Source organism: Euprymna scolopes, chromosome 13 (genome assembly GCF_053919585.1).
Source record: "Euprymna scolopes isolate OS-2025 chromosome 13, ASM5391958v1, whole genome shotgun sequence".
NCBI lineage: Eukaryota > Metazoa > Mollusca > Cephalopoda > Sepiida > Sepiolidae > Euprymna > Euprymna scolopes.
The window spans coordinates 96,620,012-96,644,824 of record NC_136494.1 but is presented as its reverse complement, the minus strand read 5'-3'; the positions used below and the strand labels follow the sequence as shown (position 1 = coordinate 96,644,824).

Sequence of the window (24,813 nt, the reverse complement as noted above, 5' to 3'; positions counted from 1 at the left end):
CATTAAATCAAAACAGTCTGGAGCAGATCTGTGACAAGACAGCAGACGTCAACTTCTATATATAAAGCAAAAGTGGCACATGCATTTTTGTATGTCCAGCAAAGGCTTTTTTCGCCAGGGTTCTGTGGGGGTGGGAGGGTATTACTATTTCTTAGAACTGTTTATATACCCACTAGATCATAATATCTATGATTTGCGAAGGGATGTTGTGTCTAGATTTATTTTGATCGACTGATAAAATTTGCGCTATTTTGTTATGTTGTGTGTTTGTTGGTGTTTTTTGTATAAATAAAGTGAAACTAATCGAAACGAATGCAACTCCTCGGCTTTCCCGCTGGGAACATCCGGAAAACAATCAGGTTTGATTAATGCGGTGAAAAACGTTATATCAGACAATTACTATTTATTTGGACACTCCCCTTTGTGTAGGGAGCTGGTTTTCCCCAATATCTTGGAGAAAAAAACCCAAAAACACTGTCTTGCAGTCAAAGTTAAGTGCGGGATTTCATTTCCCCAATGCGTGATGTTTGACCTCATTAAATTTATGCACCCGTCACATAACTTTTTAACCATTTAATTTCATCCACTCATTCCACTACCTTCATAGTGTCGTGGTAAGTTATCCTGCTTTTTTTCCGCCTTTGCCTCAAGGATTTGGGTTTGAACCTACTTACCTACCAAAACTTTTTTTTTTTTTTTTCTTTTACCCAGGCAAAAATCTGTATGATGTATCTATGATGGAATGAAAATACTATATTCCAAAAAAATAAAAATTTGATCAAGTAGTTTATTTCTATAAATAAAATAATTTTGAAGCAATTTATTTTTTTTCCAATTACATTTTCACCTCAAACAAGGCACAGTACCATTTTGATGTAGGGGACTGCTATCGGAGACATAAGTTGCAGGGATACCATGTAGGGAGTTGAGCAGTAAGATCTGTTCACATTACACTTGAACTTCTGCATGTCAGTACAGTTGGGGAAGCAGGAACTTGGAAGGGAGTCCCAAAGTCCTGCAGTTCTGGAGAAGAAACTATTAGAGTAGAAGACTTTCTTACATCTAAGGATCTTTACTGTGTAGGGGTGGGACTTTGCTGCTTGTCAAGTTTGTCAAGGGTATTTATGTCGATGAGGTACAGGTGTTTGTAGTTTGGAGTATCCACCATTAAAATACTTGTAAAACAGGCAGACGGATGCAACATTTCGTCGATGGGACAGAGGGTTGGCAACTCTTTTGAACCCTGTCCAGGAGTGAGAGACTAATAGCAGATGCATCAGTCCAAGTGTGATAACAATCCTCCATACATGAGTGAATGGTGGCCTTGTAGAGGTATAGGATACTTTTAGGTGTAAGTAACTTTCTAGCACAGTAGAGAGCCCACAGCAGTTTTGGCAATGCTCTTGATGTATCTGTTCCTCATCATGGTCCCTGTGAACGTTAAGACGAGGAGTTAGAACGAAGTACTTTCAGGTAATGTATCTTTAGCCATAGCTATTAAGACGTTGAAAAAGCTTCTTGTAATTATTAAAGCAAACGAGCTTTGTCTTGGCAGCATTAGATGTTACCATCCATTTTTGACCCCATTCCACTACTTAATGAGAATTCATAAGTATTACAACAAAAATCACAAGTTTGAATTATGCTGAGTTATCTCTCTTGATTTTTAAGACTGTTCAAAATAGCGTCGTGAGAAAATTTGATTTTCTTATTTAAAAATGGAACTATTTGACGAATTTATGTAATTTTTGGAAAAGCTGACATTTTACCGCTATGCTACGACGTGAAAGAAAGTGAAAAGTGTTGAAATTTATCAATGTCAATCAAAAAGTTGACAAATTCACACAGGCGCAGAAATGAAGGTCTGGCTGCATGCCAGTTAAGTTTCCACTTTTTACCGTTCTCCATGATGTTGGGGAAAACCAGCTCCCCACAAAAAAAGGGGTGCTTTGGCAATAGTTCAAATAAATAGCAACTGTCTGATATGAAGGGTTTCCCCCCACATTGATCAAAGCTAATTGCCTTTCTGGACATCTTGGCCGGAAGGCCAGGGAGTTGCATTTGCTTCAATCAGTTTTGCTTTATTTATACAAGAAAGAAATAAACATAGGGAACCAGGGATTTTTTTAAAAGTCAATCAAAATAAATATAGAGACAATGTCGATTCGCAAATCGGAGATATTATAATCTAGGAAGACTAAGGAAAGTTCTAAATAAATGTAATGTAATGTAGTCGTGCCCCCCCCCCCCAAATAGCCTTTCTTGGACATACAAAAAGCGTCCGCAGCAGTTTTGCCATTTATATATATATATATATATATATATATTATATATACTAGCGGGGGTACCCGACGTTGTCCGGGTGTTTAGAGGTGTGTGTGCTGGGGCGGGGGAGGAGGGTAAATCAAAACAAAAGAATAAGCAAAGTAATCACCCTGTTTAAATATATAAATTAACAAAAAGAAAACTAATGTAAGGCAAACGAACGATGTTAAAATTTCTTAAAATTGGAAAACCAAAAACAAAAAAAAAGTGACGGGGAAAAAAAAACAGAAAAACGAACGTTAAAACTTTAAAAAATCTGGAAAAAAAAAACAAAACAAAAAAACATAGAACATGAAAAATAGCTGGAATAACCCTGTTTCAATATTAAAGCTTTATATAAAAAAAAAAAAAAGACATCTCACACAACGATTCGAACTCACAACCTTTAGATAATGACGCCGCGCTCTAATGAACTGAGCTAAGAGGACGTTGACGGAATTAGGTCGTTTTTTTAAATATTTCAACTAATTCATGCTCTGACGTCATATGCGCATGCGTAGAGCCATCTTGTCATGAGAGGACGGTTTTTGGCTATCCCTGCCTGTACAAAAATGGCTAGTTTAGGATGAAGGAATTAATGTTTTGGGCCAATTTTTCGATATTTGTCGTCCAAGATATCAAGCTTCAAAATGATACCGAACTCGTGAAAATTTGTCGCCTCTGTCGAAAGTTTTTGCGAGACATACAAACACACACACATTTTCACTTTTATATATATAGATTTAGAATTGGCAGGTGCACGTTTTAATGACTTAATGAGGTCAACTTTGACCGAGGGGTAGTATTTCATTTACTGCGGGAACGCTTTTTTTATTTTTATTTTCCCAAGATGTTGGGGGGCGGGGACCAGCTCCCCATAAAAAGGGGATCGTCCAAATTGAATAGCAATTGTCTGATATAAGGAAAAACTCCACATTGATCAAATCTGATTGCTTTTGGACATTTCAGGTGATACCGCCAGAATTAGTGTTGCTTTTATTATACGAAAAAGTGTAATCCACATGCAGCGAGCAAAAAATGTTGAATATTTATCTTTTCAAAGTCGAGCAAATTAAATAGACAGGCGACCTCCGTTGTTAACTCGTAGATATTATGATTTAGACGTGATATAAAAAGTTTTAAGAAGTTGTGAGCCAACCGATCGCTTCTCGGAAAAAAGCCTTTTACAGACATACACAAAAAGCGAACATACATACATACATTTTTGCTTTTATATTTATAGACTAGCAGGGTACCCGGCATTGCCCAAGTGTTTGGAGGTGTAGGTGTTAAAAAAAAAAAAAGTTTTAGTAGGATTGAACCCCAAAGCCTTGACGCAGAGGTGGAAACAAAAGCCAACCAATTAACCATCTCGGCCACGAGTGAGAGAAATTGGTTAGCATGTTAAGTTAAGGGTTATAAAGTGAGTCAAATAGGTTTGATTGATAGGAAGACGCTAAATGAGGTCATCAAAGGAGCGTTACGATGACGTGGTAGTATTTTATTTACTGCGGAACAGCTCTTTGGGGTTTGTTTACTTTGTTTCAATGTGGGACAGTTTCCGCTTCCCCAAGATGATGGTGGGGGGGGGGGGAAACCAGCTCTCCATTTAAAGGGGATTGTCCAAATTGAATAGCAATTGTCTGATATAAGGAGAAACTCCACATTGATCAAAAGCTGATTGCTTTCTGGACGTTTCGACGTGAAAGCCAAGAACACGACCCGTTTGAATTTAATTTCACTTTATTTATACTAAAAAGCCAAACAAACAGGCGACGCAGTGAAATAGCGCGAGTCTTATAAAAGTTGATGTAAATAAATCTAGACGCGACACGCATTCGCAAATCGTAGATATTATTATTTAGACGGTATATAAAAAGTTCTAAGACATAGTAACCCCGTCGAAAAAACCCTTTGCGAGACATACATAAAATGATCACACACATTTTGCCTTTTATATATATAGATATATATAGACTCGTGGGGGTGCCCGGCGTTGCCTGAATGTTTAGAGGTGTGTGTGTGTGGGGGGGGTAAATCAAAACAAAGCAAAGTAATGACCCTGTTTAAATATATATATATAAAAAAAAAAGCAATGTTAAAACTTCTTAGAAAAAAACGGAAAAAAAAACACAAAAAAAAACAAAAAAAAACGAACGATGTTAAAACTTCTTAGCGGGGGTGCCTGGGTGTTTGGAAGTGTAAAAAAAAAAAGTTTTGGTAGGTAAGTGGGCTCGAAACAATCCTTGAGCCAGGAGCAATGATAATGTTTGAAGTCAAAACATTAAGATGTTAACTGACAGGTGCGTAAATTTAATGACGTCAAACACCATGCCATCGTGGAATGAAATCCCACACTTAAATTTGGCTGAGAAGCAGTTTTTTTGTTTTTGTTTTGTTTCCTCAAGATGGTGGGGGAAAAACCAGTCTGAATGAATAGCAATTGTCTGATATGACTGTTTTCACCACATTGATCAAAGCTGATTTGCTTTCTGGACGTTCCCGATGGAAAGGCTGGGGAATTACCTTCGTTCATTAGTTTCACTTTATATATATAAAAGGCAAAATGTGTGTGACCATTTCATGTATGTCTCGCAAAGGCGTTTTTGCCGATGCTTCCGGGGAAGGGGGTTATGATCGCTTAGAACTGTTTATATACCCCCTAGATAGTATCTAGGATTTGGGAACGTGGGTAGCGTCTAGATTTATTTACGTCGATTTTTAAAAATTATTGCTATTTCAGCCCGTCTTGTGTTCGTTCAGCTTTTACGTATATAAAAAAAAAAACAAAAAACATTTCACACCACGATTCGAACCCAAAACGTTTAGATAATGACCCAACGCTCTAACACACTGAGCTAACACGACGTACATGAAATTGTGTCAGTTCTTCAAATATTTAAACTAAATCAGGTTATGACATCTGACGCATGAGTACAACCGATCTCGTCATGAGAGGACAGTTTTTGCAAGATTTTAAACTAATAACAACTTGTTTAAATTTAGTTTTATGATTGACTAATATGTGTAGATAATCTATACAGAAATATTGTCTCCAAATAAGATACACATAAAAGTTAAATCAAATATAGTTAAAAAAATATTTACAACTAAATCATATTGACACACGAGTTTCCATTAAATCACTGAAGTCACACGGAACCTGGTCATATTTAGGTGAGTGGCCACTTGAGAAAATGAGGTGTTTATAAAATATTCCACCTACGTATGTAAATGAATATCAGCAGTTGCTGGGAAGTATAACTGATAAACTTAGCTTCCTGTTATAGATATGGTTCAGGCTATTCTGTGATAATACTGGAAATAAACTAAAGCGTCTTTCAGGCTGATTAAACTAACTAAGAGGGGAAAAAAATAAGGTTGCAAAGTTGAAAATAAATTCAAAACAGATTATGGATTTGAGAAGTTCTTACCTTAACACATTTGATAATATCTGTAAAGAGAGGCGTGTGGCCAATGTGATGTAACCAAGAAGGTTCAATCCCAATGGCATAAAGCACTACACGCAAGATAGCAAGTTGGCGTTCAGGACACTTCATACTCTCATGCAACTTATCCAGTAACACCTGAAAAAGAAATTGCAGTATTTTTTAAGGATGTAACACAAGGTTAGTTTAAGGTGGGTTTCAAGGAGTCTAAGCACTTGCAGGACACAAATTCAGTCATTTTGGTAAAAAGTTTGGTTAAGGTTCTTAATATTTTCAAATATTTAATAGATTCTATTTTGTATAAGAATAGTTTATAGATTAACTCATTTTGTAGGTGTTGGTTGGATCATTCTACAACTCCAGAAGATGTCTCACCCCCGACACAATTCTCTACTTGTACAGGAACCAAATACGTTATATGATGGAGTGTTGCCACATCTGGTGAAGTATTGATCAGAGCACACTTTCCTGCCTTGACAGGGTACAAAACTGACTTTAAAATCTAGTGGGAGGGACGGTACTCTTTTCTCCTCCCTTCTCTTTCCAACAGAAAAGAAATTGCTAGCATTTATTGTTATGGCAGGTACTCGACTGAGCTCCAATCTATGGTCTTACCCTGTAAAATATTCACAACAAAAACTTGTCTAGCTGCAATCATCGTCAACCGTTTCCCTTTCTCTATCTAAAACTAAATGAAACAATGAAACTTTCATGAGTAAAGTTTCTTTCCTAGAACTGCCCATCTGTGAAACAATACTGTTCAGCTGCTTTCCAGCTGACTACAGCACGGTCAGTTTAAAGTAGAATGTAAACAAATTCTTAAGCCGCTTTCTTAAATAATCAAATCTTGGTAAAAAAAAAAAAAAAATACAATGACAAGGCTGATCACAAAGCTTTTGACATCCACAATTTTGTTCAGATTAATAACTTAAAAAAGCATTTCTTGTAAGGCATGAAAATGGTTAAACAAGTTTTTTTTTTTAAACTTTAAAAATCAAAGTACAAGATTTTAATTGAAATTTATCAATTTCTAAAGAGCACTTTCATAAACATTACAGAGTAAAATATAAAAATTTAATTTAATGTAAAAATTACCTTTATTTTTATTTTTATGGTATGCATATTTTGTTGCACTTTAAGCTATTAAATGTATGTATTATTTATCAATTAATTATATAGATAAAATTTTCCAACATTTTTGAAAAGTGCAACAAAGTGTACATAACAAAATAAATCCAAGGTAATATAGATTAAATGTTTTAAAAAAAATTTTTTTTTTTTTTTTTTTTTTACACAGGAATCACATTATCAAGGCCAAGAGGCCACTCGAGGATAAGGGGGTAAACAGTGTATAGTAGAAATTGGACAATATAGTAATCATTAGTAATGGAAATTCAGTAAATTTGTTAACTTATATGGAACGGCTCATCAAGAACTTGTTTACGTTAGACTTGAAGACAACCATATTGTAGTCAGCCGGAAAGCAGGAAAATGGAAGACAATTCCACAGGTGTGCAGTTCTAAGAAAGAAGTTTTGTTCATGGAATGTACATTTAGGTTTAGACACAGATGAAGAGTGGAGGGAATTATTAATAGTGTTTTCAGCTAGATGAGTGTTTCTTATGAAAATTTGGCGAGGGGGGACCATAGACTGAAGCTCAGTCAAACACTTTCCATGAAAATAACGATACAGGTTAATATAATGCCTGGGATTGTCCTAGAGTGGGATGGTATGTTATTAAATATTCACTGCTAAGTATATCATTCAAGAAAGTAAAGGTGGAGGAAGGGTAGAAATTTGAAGCTGTGATTGGTTGAACAAGATCACAAGGTAGAGGAAATAATTTTGAAATAATCAAGTTAAAAGCAGTCAGAAGAGACAAAGCATATATGCAGAATGCTCTTCCTCATGACTATCTAGAAAAGGAAATTATAAAAATCGTCAGAATGTCTGGCACAACCAAATGTGATTATTCTACATAGTTTGTTGTCATCAATTCATTCCAGACATTCAGAAGATAACAATAATACAGCTTATGGGTAAAGAATCCAATTAACAAGACTATTGGTTTAGTTTTACAGCATATCAACCTGTTCAGATCATTTTATGTCAACACAGTTAATCTATAGAATTAGGACATAACTTCCTATGTGTTTGAATTTCTTGTCTATGTGACTTACACATTGTTTATTTTTAATCAATAATTTATTGAAATCAAAAATGCAAGAGCATAAAAGAATTACATTTTAAGAAGTCCTATGTTAAAAATCCATCATAACATGTTTTATTTTCTTAATAAACAAGTCAGCTATTTTAATCGTGTTAATAGTTTATGGGGGAGGTATAAATAAGAAAAAAGAAAAAAATGAAAAAGAAAAAACTAGAAAAGAAAAAAATGGAAAAGAAAAAAAAGAATTTTTTTTTTCTTTGAAATTTGTATTTAAACTTAAAATGCTTGTGTATTCAAATATTGAGGTTTTTAGAAACTCTTTACATCCAATTATAAATAGAGATGAAAATTGCATTACCATAACAAAGTTATAGACTTATAATAATTTGGTTCAATTAATGATTTAATAATCAAATGATTATATGCCAACTAAATTTAACTTTCAAATCCTATTTAAAAATAAAAGAAAATAAAAGGATTCCAAAGTAATGCCAAGAAGGTACAGACAACTTATATAATAGGTTTGTATATAGATACAGCTCTACTTTAATAAATGCTATTTTTGTAGCATTACAAGTTTTTTTTTTTAGATAATTGTTATTTTATCAATTTGCATGAAAAGAGTTATGTAAAAGATGCTTAAAACCGTTTGAATTATGCAAATAGCATCATTAGTTCAAAAGTTATGAGAATTTTAAGTGCCAAAATTTAGGCTTTTCCTTAGACATTTTTCTTTAGAAAAAGTGGACTAAATTACAGACCTCAACATCAAGAAATTTGGTAATTTCGCCACCATTTATTTATTTTTCAAGATACTGTCATGAAACTTGGTACTCTTATGTAAAATTGTATGCTTTTTCTGATTATGCAGTCAAATCTGATGTATCACTTTATCATAAGCCATGAATTATAAATTCAGATGTACAAATTTCAATTTTTAAACTGGTGCATAGTATCATACAGTGGGTGTCTATTTATGAACAAAACTAAGTATTATAGTGGTATTTAAATATAGCTTTATTGAGAATAGGCATTTTCCTGCCTCCTCACCAAAGGAGAGCTTAATCTTGAGTGTAGCCATTGAATGCCTAAAGAGTATTCATGGCCGGTATTTATTACTCCCCTCAAATAAAAAAAAAAATTGAGTAGATATGAATTAATCTCAGAAATAAATCAAAGAAAAATTTTCATATAGATTTTGGACTTCTGTAAAAGATGGAAATTCCCATAGTCGACCAGAACTTATGCATTTTGGGACCAGTCCAATTTTCAATTTTGTAAATCCTCTCTATCTGGCCCAAAATATACCCCTTTTTTTTTCTTTTTTTTTTTTACACAGTGATCACCACTTATCAAGGCCCGGAAGCCACTCAGGGATAAGGGTTATTGCAAGTACATTACGTTAGTGAGGAGATTTTATGAAGTGTTTAATTAGGGGGGCGGTTCATTAGGAATTTGTTAACATTAGACTTGAAGACATCCAAGTTGTAGTCCGGAGGGAAGCAGGCAGACGGAACAGAGTTCCACAGGCGTGCAGTTCTAAGAAAGAAGCTTTGCTCATGAAATCCGCGTTTTGATTTAGGCACAGATATAGAGTGGGGAAAATTTTTCACAGTGGATTCAGCTAGACGGGTGTTTTTCGTGAAAGATTGGCGAGGGGGGACCAGGGATTGGAGTTCAGACGAGCACCTGCCATGAAAATAACGATAAAACAAGGATAGGCTCGCAACGTCTCTTCTGTGGGAGAGGGGTTGCAGGGTAGAGAAAAGGGCATCCCCCACTAAACCACGAAGTCTACCTTGTACTCTGTCAAGGCATGATAGGCTGTTTTTGGCAGCTCCTGCCCAGATATGGCAACAGTATTCCATCCTTGGCCGTACTTGGCTTTTATATAGATAGAGAATTGCATCAGTAGTGAGATATCTTCTGGAGCGGTAGAAGGATCCCACCATCTTTCCAGCGACCTTGGCAACAGACTTGATGTACGTGTTCCATTTCAGATCAGGAGTAAAGGTCAAACCTAGAAGCTTGTCAAAACACGGGGCCTCACCCAGACGAGAGCCATCCATCACAATTGATGCCAGCTGGGGATCAGAGCGTTGATGATGTAAGGATAGGAGTTTGGTTTTGGATGCATTAAAGGTAACTAGCCACATCTTCCTCCACTGAACCACGCGCTCGAGATCAGAGGAGAGAGAATCCGAGAGAACTTCGTCATTTACAGCCTTTGATGTGTTGCCGTAGATGGTCGTGTCATCAGCATAGATGTCAACGAATGATTTAAGTATGTGTTTAGGGAGGTCATTGATGTAGATCAGGAAGAGAGTTGGGCCCAGTATTGACCCCTGAGGGACTCCAGCATTTATATTGCAGGCCTCCGATTTTTGTCCATCTACCACTACTCTTATGAGCCTATCGGAGAGAAATGATTTAATGATTGAGAAAACATTTCCAGTTATACCGTAGCTGGAAATCTTGTGAAGTAGACCCTTATGCCATACTTTGTCAAAGGCCTTTGATATGTCAAGAGCAATTGCCCTAGAAAGGAAGCCTTTGTCAAGAGATTCACTAATCCTGTGGGATATAACCGTCAGCACATCTGCGGTAGATCTTGCAGAGCGGAAACCATATTGTGTGTCACTAAGAAGGTTATTCCTGCTGAGGTGGTTGACTATTTCTCTATTTAATATTGATTCCAGCAACTTACTTATAACACAGAGAAGACTTATTGGTCTGTACTCAGAGGGAGATGACTTATCACCTGAATTCTTAAATACAGGGCAAACTGATGAGGTCTTCCAGGGGGTCGGAAAGCACTTCTCCTTAAGGCAACACTTAAATAGTTTCATAAGTATGGGAGCAAGTTCTGGTTGAAGCTTTCTTAACACTATAATTGGGATGCCATCAGGGCCAGTTGCTTTACTGGAATCTAGGTTTTTTATTAGCTTGGCGACCTCATGCACGGATATTTGTACGTTACCTAGCTTGTTCTGTGTTATAGGAGGAAATATGGGGAGTTGATGGCCTTTGTCGCATAGGGTAGAATTAGCTGCAAAGTTCTTTGCAAATAGTTTGGCCTTGTCTGACGCTGACGAGATAACCTCTGGTCCATTGATAATGGTTGGGATAGAACGCACACTTCTGTTCAGGATCCTATTTGTTATTTGCCAAAACTGGTGGGAACCAAGCCGCTGATCAGCTACCTTGGATTTAACAGACTGGGCATATAGCTCTCTTGCATTTTTTATTACTCTTTTACAGTGGTTGCTGGCAGTCCTGAAAGCAGCTTTAGTGTCAGTGCATCTATTACGTTGGTAGCTATGGAAAAAGTGATTTCTGTGCGCGATAGCAGCAGCACATTCTGGGGAGAACCATGGCTGGCTGTTAGGTTTTTGTTGAAATTTTTTAGATGGTATGAATTGGTCTATGCCTACAATTAACCATTCGGTCAGATCTGATACTATAGAGGACACTTCCTTTTTAAACATGGAGTGCAGAGGTAAATCAGATATGAATGTACGGAAGCTATCCCAGTCAGCCATAGAGTATCGGTATACAGTACGGTGGAGGGGTACGTCTGATGGCTTCTTACATTTCGTTTTTATCTTAACTGATACGACGGAGTGGTCGGAGGATCCTAGAGGAGAATGAACGGTACATGAACATAGCTCAGGGGAAGTTGAGAGAAAAAGGTCTAAGAGGCTTGCATATTGATTGGGTGTATCGGGTTCACGAACAATCTGAGTGAGGTCATAAGCAATGGCAAAATCATGACAAAACCTCCCCTCATCATCTGTCTTATTTGAATGGGTCAGCCATTCCACGTTATGGACGTTGAAGTCACCACAGATGTGGATGTTAGCCGAGGGATGTGAAGACAGTATGTGGTCTATTTTCTCAGATATGCTCTTAAAGATAGTAACTCCGCTGTTGTGGGGCCTATAGAGGGCAAATATAAATGCATTGGTGTTAGCAAGTGCAACCCTGAAGCACATATAGGGTAAATTAGGATCTTCTCTAGAGATATCCCTGCCACATGGGAAGCCATCCTTAATGTAGGCACATATTCCATGCCCATGGCGATCTTGGGAGTCAGATTTAGCTGTTAAATTGGAGTATCCATTAATTATGAACTCATCTAGGGAAGTGGTCGGCCCTATTCCAGTTTCACATAGAAATAATATGCCCGGTAAATTTTTTGAGATGCAATCATAAATCCTACTCTACATGAATCCTCGATGTAACTTTCACAGTACCAGAATACCAGGAATCCTGATAAGCAACAACTATATATTCACCAGTTAATGGTAATTTTTGTCATTTCTATTCTGTTGTTTTACTGAAAATTTAATTATGTAAACAAAGAACTTGTTTCCACCTAACATTTAAAATGATTACTTCTATAGGTTTTAGGACATGCTGAAAACGAATATCACATTTAAATTTTCTGCACATAAATAGTTTTCCGGATATTAAGCAGTGTCATTTCTTATGTTATCACTGGTGGCCATCTTGGTATTGCGCAAGGGCGCAAACACAACCCCGAGAAACTATGCACAAATGTGCATACCAAGATAGCCACCAGCAAAAACATAAGAAATTACATTGCTTAATATCTGGAAAGCTACTTATTTGCAGAAAATTTAAATGCGATATTCGTTTTCAGCATACCCGAAAACCTTAAAAGGTAGTCATTTTAAAGAAAAATATTAAGGTGGAAACACGGTATAAATTTACAAAATGCATCACAATGAAATTCTTTATTGAACTGCCTAATTATTATTATTATTTAGGTATCCTCAGTAACAAAAAATAAATAAAAAAAACGGGTTTGTTTTACAGATTTGAAAAAATGGTCTTGACAATAAATTAAAGTTTTACAATATCTTTTATTTAATTGTTAGGTGAAAGTACAGAATAGTTAAAAAAAAAACAAAAACAAAAAACCCCTTCCTTCCCCATGCTAAGAATTGGTTTATGAATAATAATGTTATTTCAGCATGGTAGCATAAGCATATTTGTCATATATTTTTTTTTTTTTTGACCACTAAAAAACAATTCTACCTTAAGTACAAGTTAAATGCATGTACTTAGTACATTTTACTGTTTTTTAAAAAACAACAAAATAGTATTGTTTGAAAATCAAATTTGAAAAACTTGAAAAATTTTTTTAAATTGACAAACTCAGAATAAAAAATGACTAGTCTAGTAAGACGAAAGCAGAAAAACAGTTTTCTATTTTTAAGAGAATACTTTAGTCAGCTCAACGCATTAGCGCTTAGCAAGTCGTTTTTCTGTCAGCGTATTTTAATTTCTATAAAAGATAACATTTTAAAGAAATTTCCGCACAATTAATTATCAAATATTTACATATTATACATGAAAATAATTCTGAAACTATTATCTATATGAAAATGGATGATATATGCCGATTTATCTTATCAATTTTGAAATATTCTTTGTCAACTTTGTTTTGTTGTAATTTTGCTTCTTGTGGTCGTAAAAATAAAAATCAAAGTCCAGTAAAGATAGACTTCTATGCTTATATAGCCTGTAAAATTTCAACCATATCCAATCAAATTTAACCCCGCGCATGTGTATCCAAACGTAAATATAAAATGTAAACATTGAAAAAACAGTTTCCCATTTTGTCGTCATTTTTTACTGTTTTTTTCATTTTATACTTGGAGCATAAAAATATTGAACACATAAAAGAAAAATAAATTAACATCACTGGAATGTTTATTCTATTCTTTTCATCAATGTAATTCTTTTAAAAACTGACCAACAAATAAAAAAGATATGACTTGTTGAAGCACATTAGGTATGTAATATTGCCGATGTCCACGAAAATACAGCATACACTTGTAATGCTAATTTTTGTTGCCCCATATGCTTTTAAAATACAATCACTCATCATTTACGTTGAAACAAAATCTACTGTAAATAATTCACTACACTTGATTTAATGCAACGTGTGTGATAAGTTTCATGGTATAAACCTACTTAAAGTACGATTTTTTTCATTTGTTTAATGACTAATGCTGCAGATAAAAGAAGGTTGTAGTTATAAACTTTATTCAGCTAATTTGGATTATTATGACTACTGTTCTCATCTTAGATGTGATTCTCAACATTTTGGTTGATGTAACCTCTGACCTACTTCAAGTGCATCTCTAAATATTGAAATCTTTATGTTGAACTTGGGAATCTGTATGAAATTTTGAACAGAACCCTTTATTCTGCTCTAAGTGAAAGTCTTCTGGAGGTTCAATCCTCAGTATGAGAAATACTAAGGACATAATTATGAATTAAGATTTCTACCTGGTCATGGCTGATGGAATGAGAGCAAGCTATCTCCATAAAATAAGTTTCCGTTTGAAATTCTGTATACATTCCCAGAGTTGACAAGAAGCATCTGAGGAAGATTAGCGGTTGCATTGGCCAAAACGTAAGAATAACATCCAAAATGAGAACAGTAGTCTAAATAATCCTAATCATCAACCGTCATCTAAAAAATTCTGAAACATATTCACCTACTTCTGAAGAACACTTTCGACATTAGACTTAAGCTTCATATATAGCCAGTGATACAATGATATTTATTAACTCTTAACGTCCTATACTACCTAATGCCATTTGAACTGGAAGTGATCTTTATAATGTAAACATGTGCAATGCTGAATGTTTAGTGGGGTGCATAAATGCATGCTACAGATGACAGACCGGTGATGGGAAAATATATCTGACTCTGGGTTAAACCACTCATGAAATTCACTGGTTCTTTGAAATTTTAATGTCTTCTTGGATACAAGGCTTCATGCTGTAAGCGTGAGCCACTCAAGACTTTGCAGAAGTTATGTTCATATCAGATAGTTGCTTCATAGTCAGTCAATTTTTATGTCCATAAATTAACAGCTGGTAAATTTTGAGTGGCCCACCCAAGTAATATCTATATATATTTCAGCAAATAGAGTGAATCAGTTGGATTTTAAGCTGATGATCTGTATTTGGCTGGTGGATAAGTTTCTATTTTTATGTTGTTCAGTGAAAAAGCCAGTTGCCATTCTAACCTCAAAAGAAAAGGTTGTTGCTTGTTTTTAACTTAAGTTGTTAGCTTGTTTTCTAAGGAAATTCCTTTTGTTACAACAGTGATTGAAACCACATAATTTCAATACAGCCTGTAGTCGGTATTGAAATCAAACATCAAATTTAGATGGACACAACTTCAACTATCTTGGATTGTACAGTAAATGCACACAAATACAAGTTCACAATATTTCCAATAAGCACGGCAATGCAGGAATTGATAACCCATTGTTTAAATGTATCTTTAAATGTTAAAAGTTCCCAATGGAAGGTAAATAATGCTTACTAGTACTTTTCAAACTTACATCCGGGTATAAATACTTATTTAAACATCTCATTATTTTCACATTGATTATATAATTAATGTTCATGTGCATGATTTTGAAGAAATTTTTTTCTCCAAAATGTCTGCTTTTGACAATAACCCAAATAGTTTACTCAATGACAATATTATTTTCAGTGCAAATGAAATTAAAAAAATAAAGTCTTTCCAATTACTGTCAAGTTTCATAACTATCTGACCCAAAGTAAAGACAATGAACTGTAACCCCCACCCCAGTTTGTAGTCATTTTTGTTAGTAATTTCTTTAAAAGACAGAGTTGCTGAGCATAGAAATTTTTTTAAATAATGTGAAGAGGTGAAGAAACAGTTGGACAGGTATTAAAGAATTATAAATAGGAACGTAAGGATAATCTTTAATTTGAATATCACAGTTTGTATGCCGATAAAAAGAAATGTTTTTTTTACAATTATTAGTCCATACAAAAAGGACTTACTTTTTCATGTTGTTCATTAACTGATGCGAGTACTTTGAGTGCTTCATCCGAATGAGTAGCAAGGTAATAATCCAGCAGCATAGAAACCATCCAGGATTCTTTGGCTGAAAAAGACATTTTGGAATTTATATCAAAATGACTATAATTTATCAATCAAATTTTATATGAAACATGAACATCTATTCAAAGTTTATTTCAACCAGAGATAAAAACGCAAAACATCACATTCTGAGCAAGGGAAACAACTTTCAAGTTCCAAAAGATTTACCTGAAAAGTTTTGGGATATCAAGAGTAAACACATGAATATAAGAATCCAGATGAGAACAGTCATCCACATAATGCAAACAATCACGTTTATGAAGTTGATTTCATATGAAAGTTAATACTTACTGGTTAGTAAATTCTCCTGGATGAGCTGTTTTGATTGCCTAACAACAGCCAAATCGTTATCATCAAGAAGATTGAAGAGCTGTTTGACATTGACTTGATGCACAGCACCAGGGAGTGCACTGCTGCCATCTCCAATCAATTTACCAGATGACATCTTGAGGCGTGAGAGATGCGAAGATTCACTTCAAAACACATAAAGAAGCTGAAAAAAAAAAAAAAAAAATGAAAGATTTCAGATTTATCATTTGAAAGAAAACAAAAGGGAAAATAAGCAGAGTTCAGTCAAGGATTTATATTATTCACAGGTTTTATTTTTCGTGGCTTCATAATGTTTGAGCTTTTCTATTTTGGGACCCTTTTATTTTTTTTTTTTTTAAATATTTGCTTTCCCACAAGAGCAAAATGTGACACAAGGTCGTTTTTAATGTGGGGTAAAACCAACTCCCCAAAAAAAGGCACTGTGGCAGTAGGCAAAAATACAAATTGCCTAAGTATAAAAAGGTTTCCCCCTACATCGACTGATATCAAATAAACAAAAGAGTAGCATCTGAATAGATTACACTTGGATCTTAGACCGAAGGCCAGATACCTTTTTCCTGCTGGAAAAGCGGGTTTCCCTTTGAGACGTTGTTGCTCAACTTGGTTCAACAGTGACAGTTGAAAATCCATATTTCTTGTATGAGGGTTATTCCAAAAGTAAAGCCTCCTATTTTTTTTAAACCCAAAAAGTTGAAGATCTATGAAGACAAGAGCGATATTAAAATGAGCAACCTTTTGTGCTCCAAAATTTATTTTTCTACATAGTCACCACCATTCTCAATGCATCTTTGCCAAGAAATCAATGACATTTCTGCTTCTGACACATGTCCATGAAAAGGATTGCTTTCTTATAGTATCACACTGTCAGTATCTGCAACAGAGAGATGAAACTTTCAGGTCATTAATGTATAAGTTCAGTCATCATAACAATGCAATCCCCTCTGATTCATTCAGATGGAATAAATAGGAGGCTATACTATTGGAATGCCCCTTATATCTTCAAAATGTTTTAAGGAGAGTATTAACACCCTGCCACTATCAGTAGTTGGTGTTATTCCAGGGTTTTCCCTCTATTTTAATTGCACAATCAAGGCTTCAGAGCTTAATCTAGTCTACCATTTTCCTCCACAGCTGGGGGAAAGATATATGGATTCATATTTTTCATGAAGCAATTGCTACAACAGAATTCTAACACACTTTGCTCTACTGCCACTTGTTGTTGGTAACCTTTGGAGAATTTAAAATTCTGTGAAAATGTCAACAACCAAAATGAGGAACAAAACTATCTGAAATATGTAAATAACACCCCCACCCCATCGCAGATACAAACAAATACAATTCTCAAATCCTTCTGACTTGCTCCCTCCAACCATCCCTGTCAAACATTTCTATTGGCAGGCTCTCCATATGGCACCTAAAGTCATCTGCAAGTTACTTGATATAAGTGTGATGAGATTTTCCAACCAATCTTTTACTGCGTTATAGATTCCATAGAACAGTGTTGCTCACAAGTTTTAACTTACTTCTTCATGAGTAATCATTAAGCTGAGGCCATTTCTCGCTCTCTCTCTCTTAGCGAAACCCAGATGGAAGGAAAGTGTCTATATAAACAATTTTTGGTGAATATTTTCTCCAGTTGATGTCTACTGCAACTCTTAACATTCTTACACACATCCTATCAAATGATGCTTCTTGCGGCCTCAGTGTCCAAACTGTCAAGCAAGATAGAATCCACCAGGGCCTTAAAAAGTCCCTTTCAAGATTTTCAGTGAAGAAAAACTTCTAGCTGGTGCTCAGTTTGTCAAGAATACACAAAGCCTTACTTTTGCAGATTTTGATGTCTTTTTCCACTGACTTGATGTTGCTATTAAAGTATACAAAATACTAGTAAATTCAAATACTATAAAATCTTGATTATTTCCTCATTTCTGACTCATCTTTGTCATATCTTGTATATTTGCAAGGTTTTGGCTGCATTTTGCTATAGTTACTTTGAGAGCTTATTTTTTTTCTTCACACATTTTCACCCCAAACAAGGCATATTGCCACTCAAAATGGCATGAGATCACGTCTAACAGGGAAGTGTGGGGAGTTGAGCAGCAAGATGTCTGTTCACATTATATTAAATATTCTGCAGATTAATACAGTCATGGAAGCAGCAAACAGGGAGGAAATTTCAAAGTCTAGCAGTCCGAGAAAAGAAACTATTAGAGTAGAAGCGTTTCCAGCATATAGGGACTTCAGCAGTGAAAGATGGGATTTTGCTGATGGTCAGGTTAGTTAGGAGTGTGTATGTCGAGAACAAACTCCATTAAAATACTTGTAAAACAGGCACAGGGATGTGACAGAGGTTGGAGTTTGGCCAATAATGTGTGACCTATTAGATTCCAGACACCTTTTTGTTAAACCTAAGAGTGAGAGGCTAGTGGTAGATGCACCAGCCCAGATGTGGCAACACTATTCCATGCTTAAGTGAATTGTGGTTTTCTAAAGATATAGGATACTCTCTGGTGTGAGTAATTTTCTAACAAGGTAGACCAAGCCCATCTTCTTTGCAGCAGCCTTGGCAATGTCCTCAATGTATTTGTTCCAATTCATGTTGCTTGTTAAGCCGAGGAGTTTGCAGGATGGGCTCTCAGGTAGGGTATTCTTTATCATGGCAATAAGTGATTGAAAAGGTTTTTTGCAGTAGTTAAAGGAAAGAAGCTTCGTTTTAGTAGTATTAGATGTTACCATCCACTTACGGCTCCATTCCACTAAAGATTAAAGTAGTTTTGTAGAGTTTCTGCCATTTGAACAGAAACCTTTTATCAAATCTGCAACAAGCGTCTACTCTCATTCTGTTAGACATGTCCTATGAGTTTAGTTTTAGTTTGTTTACCAGGGATTAAACTCACAACCTCCACATGGAATTTATTATAGAATATTTTTAACCAATGCTTTCATCTATTGTGTCATATGTCCAAAGGGAGAAGGGGATATAAAACTTTCTTTTACAAGCTGTTCAAAAAATATAAATTTCATATTGCATGTTTTTTTTTGTTTTTTTATAGGCATCACCACTTATCGAGGCCAAGAGGCCACTCGAGGATAAGGGTTAAAGAGTGTACAATAGAAATTGGACAATTTAGTAATCGTTAGTAATGGGAATTCGGTAAATTTGTTAATAAAGGGAACAGCTCATCAAGAACTTGTTTACGTTAGGCTTGAAGACAACCATATTGTAGTCAGCCGGAAAGCAGGAAAACGGAAGAGAATTCCACAGGCGTGCAGTTCTAAGAAAGAAGTTTTGTTCATGGAATGTACGTTTAGGTTTAGGCACAGATAAAGAGTGGGGGGAATTATTGATAGTGCTTTCAGCTAGACGAGTGTTTCTTGTGAAAGTTTGGCGAGGGGGGACCATAGACTGAAGCTCAGTCGAACACTTTCCATGAAAATAACGATACAGCAGAGACAAACTCGCAACATCTCTTCTGTGGGATAGAGATTGCAGGGAAAAGAAAAGGACATCTCCTATGAGGTTACGAAGTCTATTTTGAACTCTATCAAGGCAGGACAAGTCCTTTCTAGCAACTCATGCCCAGATGTGGCAACAGTATTCCATCCTTGGACGTACCTGGCTCTTATATAGATAGAGAATTGCATCAGAAGTGAGATATCTACTGGATCGATAGAAGGATGCCACCATTTTTCCAGCGGCCTTGGCAACAGATTTGATGTACCTGTTCCATTTAAGATCAGGAGTAAAAGGTCAAGCCCAGAAGCTTGTCAAAACTTGAGGCCTCCTGAAGACGAGAGCCATTCATTTCAATTGATGCCAGATGGAGATCAGAATGTTGATGATGTAAAGAGAGAAGCTTGGTTTTAGATGCATTAAAGGAACCAGCTACTCCTTTCCCCATTGTACTACGTGGTCAAGATCAGAGGAGAGAGAATCGGAGAGAACTTGGTTGTTTAATGACTTAGATGTGCTACCATAAATGGTAGTGTCATCAGCATAAATATCTACAAATGATGTAAGGATGTGATTTGGAAGATCATTAATGTAGATCAGGAAAAGAGTTGGGCCCAGGATAGACCCCTGATGGACTCCAGCATTAATACTGTCAGCTTCTGATTTTTGCCCATCAACTACTACTCTTATGAACCTGTCAGAAAGAAATGATTTAATAATTGAGAAGACATTTCCAGCTATACTGTAGCTAGAGATCTTGTGAAGTAAACCTTTATGCCATACCCTATTAAAGGTCTTAGATATGTCAAGAGCAATTGCCCTAGAAAGATTGCCTCCGTCAAGAAATTTGCTAATCCTATGAGATATAACTGTAAGCACATCTGCTGTAGATCTAGCAGAACGGAAACCATATTGAGTGTCACTAAGAAGGTTATTTTTGCTGAGATGGTTGATTACTTCTATTTAACAGATTCCAGCAACTTACTCATGACGCACAGGAGACTTATTGGCCTGTACTGAGAGCAGGATGAGCGATCACTTGAATTCTTAAATACAGGGCATACTGATGAGATTTTCCAGGGTGATGGGAAGCAATTCTCCTTAAGACAACGTTTAAACAATTTTGTAAGTATGGGCGCTAGTTCTGGTTGAAGTTTTTTGAGTACTATAATTGGAATACCGTCAGGGCCGGTTGCTTTACTGGAATCAAGGTTTTTGATTAGCTGGGCAACATCACGTACAGATATATGTATATCGCACAGTGTGTTTTCTGATACAGGAGGAACTATTGGGGGTTGGCGGCCTTGGTCGCAAAGGGTAGAATTAGCTGCAAAGTTTTTGGCAAAGAGTTTGGCTTTCTCTGATGCTGACGAGATTACCTCAGGTCCATTGATGATAGTTGGGATAGAGCACACGCTTCTGTTCAGGATTCTGTTTGCAATTTGCCAAAACTGGTGGGAACCAAGCCGCTGCTCAGCTACTTTGGACTTGACGGACTGAGCATACAACTCTCTTGCATTCTTTATTACTTTCTTACAATGGTTGCTGGCAGTCCTGAAAGCGGCTTTAGTTTCCATATATCTATTACGTTGGAAGCAGTGGAAAAAGTGATTTCTGTGCGCAATGGCAGCAGCACATTCTGGAGAGAACCATGGCTGGCTGTTAGGTTTTTGCTGAAACTTTTTCGAGGGTATGAAACGGTCTATACTTACAATTAACCATTCCATCAGGTCTGATACTATAGAGGACACATCCTTTTTAAACATGGAACGCAGAGGTAGATCCGATATAAATGTACGGAAGCTATCCCAGTCAGCTATAGTGTATCGATATACTGTACGATGGAGAGGTACATCTGGGGACTTATTATATTTCATTTTTATCTTAATTGATACAACTGAGTGGTCGGAAGATCAAAGAGGAGACAGAAGAGAAACTGAACATAGTTCAGGGCAAGTTGTGAGAAAAAGGTCTAGTAGACTCACATACTGGCTGTCATTGTCAGGCACACGGGTGGATTCGTGAACAATCTGAGTGAGGTCATAAGCAATGGAGAAATCATGACAGAACCTCCCCTCATCATCGGTCTTGTTTGAGTGGGTCAACCATTCGACGTTGTGAACATTGAACTCTCCACACACGTGAATGTTAGCTGAAGGATAAGCAGATAGGACTTTGTCAATTTTCTCAGATATGCTTTTAAAGATAGTAACTCCGCTGTTGTGAGGACTCTAGTAAATATAAATGCAGTAATGTGAGCTAGTGCAAACCGGAAGCACATATAGGGTAAGTTAAGATCTTCTCTGGAGAAGTCCCTACCACATGGAAAGTCATCTTTAATATAGGCACATATTCCATGCCCATGGCAATCTTGGGGGGTCAGATTTAGAAGTTATGTTTAATCATTTTATAAAAAGCTAATTTTTCTGAATAATATTTGGTGATTCTAAATTCAAACTTTGGCTTCATCAAAACGCAGTAAATATGTGCAAAGCTTGGACAATGGATCAAAGGGACATAGTTCAACATTCTCAAAAGTTTACCAAACCAGAAAGAGACTTGAAGACCAGAGTACATCAACCAAACTGTGGGTGATTAGCCACACTGATGAGGACAGTAGAGTAAGTAATAATATTTACAAATCTATTCTTTACCCTGTAACCCATTTCATAACATTTTATTCCTACCAATCTACATATATTTTCTGTGTTCATGAACACCTAGCATTTTGGAGATGAAGTTTTGTTGGTTCAGTTACTAATATAATCCTTCTACAATATTTTTTGAATAGAGAGGTAATGCTTTTCTTTGTCCTTACTTACCCACAACTCGACCAGAGATGAACCTCCCACAACAGAAAAGAACTAATAACAATCTTCACCAATCTGATAGTGGCACGGATTTCTCATTGCTCTTCTTCACCTGAAAAGATCAAAAAGTGAAAAGAGAAAGATCAAGTTGGTTACAAATCAGATACAATTTTAGAACACATCAGAAATTTGGTTCTTTGATATGACAGAGGTGCATGATAAATTTAATGTTTTCTTTGGTTCATATATTCTCATTACATGCCAGGAAGCAAGCAGTCATTTTATGTTAAATTTATATAGGAAACTAATCCCGCCACTCAAAAATGTAAAATATTTATTATTGATTTTAATTTTGTCCTTGCAGATATTTTTTCAGCCTGTTTACATGTAACTGCTCCAAAAACAAATTTGATTTGGATGAGATAAAAATAATACTACTACCCCAATTTTCTCAACCATTCTTTGATATGTAAAATTAAAAACAAAGAAGTTATGTTAATGTTCAGAAACATTGAAAATAATCCATGTGATTATATTTAGTTGAAAATATAATTTCAATTATGATAAGTAGAATCCCTAGGTGGCCATAGAATATGATTTTTTGAGGTCATCTCGTCAGAATCAGACAAGACCAAACTTTGCAGCTAATTCTACCCTATGCGACGAAGGCCATCAACTCCCCATATTTCCCCCATAACAGACAACATGTTATGCAACATACAAATATCTGTGCGCGAGGTCGCCAAGCCAATCAAAAACCTTGATTCCAGTAAAGCAACTGGCCCTGACGGCATTCCAATTATAGTGCTGAAAAAGCTTCACCCAGAACTTGCTCCCATACTTACAAAACTGTTTAAGCGTTGCCTTAAGGAGAAGTGCTTTCCAACACCCTAGAAAACCTCATCAGTATGCCCTATATTTAAGAATTCAGGTGATAAGTCATCTCCCTCTCAGTACAGACCAATAAGTTCTGTGTGTCATGAGTAAGTTGCTGGAATCCATATTAAATAGAGTAGTCAACCGCCTCAGCAGAAATAACCTTCTTAGTGACATGAAATATTGTTTCCATCCTGCTAGATCTACAGCAGATGTGCTAATGGTTATATTTCATAGGATTAGTGAATCTCTTGACAAAGGCTTCCTCTCTAGGGCAATTGCTCTTGACATATCAAAAGCCTTCAATAAGGTATGGCATGTGTCTACTTCACAAGATTTCCAGCTACAGTATAACTGGAAATGTTTTCTCAATTATTAAATCATTTCTCTCTGATAGGCTAATAAGAGTAGTGGTTGATGGGTAGAAATCAGAGGCCCTCAGTATTAATGCTGGAGTCCCTCAGGGGTCAATCCTGGGCCCAACTCTCTTCCTGATCTACATCAATGATCTCCCAAAACACTTAAATCATTCGTTGACATCTATGCTGATGACATGACCATCTATGGCAACACATCAAAGGCCGTAAATGATAAAGTTCTCTCTGATTCTCTCCCCTCTGATCTCGAGCGTGGTACAGTGGGGGGGGGGGGGAGGTGGCTGGTTACTTTTAATGCATCTAAAACCAAGCTCTTATCTTTACATCATCGATGCTCTGATCCTCATCTGGCATCAATTGAAATGGATGGCTCTCATCTAGGGGAAGACTCATGTTTTGATAAGCTTGACCTTTACTCCTGACCTGAAATGGAACATGTACATCAAATCTGTTGCCAAGGTCGCTGGGAAAAATGGTAGGATCCTTCTACCGCTCCAGAAGATATCTCACTGCTGATGCAATTCTCTATCTATATAAAAGCCAAGTACATCCAAGGATGGAGTACTGCTGCCACATCTGGGCAGGAGCTGCTAAAAACAGCCTATCCTACCTTGACAGAGTACAAAATAGACTTCGTGGCTTAGTGGGGGATGCCCTTTTCTCTTCCCTGCAACCTCTCTCCCACAGAAGGGATGTTGCGAGCTTGTCTTTGTTTTATCGTTACTTCCATGACAAGTGCTCGTCTGAGCTCCAATCCCTACTCCGCCCCTCGCCAATCTTTCACAAAAAACACCCATTTAGCTGAAACCACTGTCAAAAATTTTCCCCACTCTTTATCTGTGCCAAAACCAAAACGTAGATTCCATGAACAAAACTTCTTTCTCAGAAGTGCACGCCTGTTGTTGAACTCTGTTCCATTTGCCTGTTTCCCACCTGACTACAACCTGGATATCTTCAAGTCCAATATAAACAAATTGCTGATGAATCGCCCCCTTAAGTAAGACACTTTATCAAATCTCAACACTAACGTACTGTACATGCAATAACCCTTATCTCCAAGTGGCTTCCGGGCCTTG

General features: G+C 36.3%; 1 protein-coding gene across 1 annotated transcript in view; it reads right to left on the bottom strand.

Moving 5' to 3' along the window:
- The window catches only part of LOC145292094 (hamartin-like), an 89,650-nt gene that overhangs the window by 51,393 nt on the left and 13,444 nt on the right, over positions 1-24,813 (bottom strand). Inside the window, exons 2-5 of the mRNA XM_080138175.1 lie at positions 22,497-22,596; positions 16,182-16,383; positions 15,791-15,894; positions 5,739-5,891 (exon numbers count right to left, since the gene is read on the bottom strand). Coding sequence (XP_079994301.1) covers positions 5,739-5,891; positions 15,791-15,894; positions 16,182-16,335 — 411 coding nt within the window. The 5' untranslated portion in view covers positions 16,336-16,383; positions 22,497-22,596. The remainder of the gene's footprint in view (positions 1-5,738; positions 5,892-15,790; positions 15,895-16,181; positions 16,384-22,496; positions 22,597-24,813) is intronic.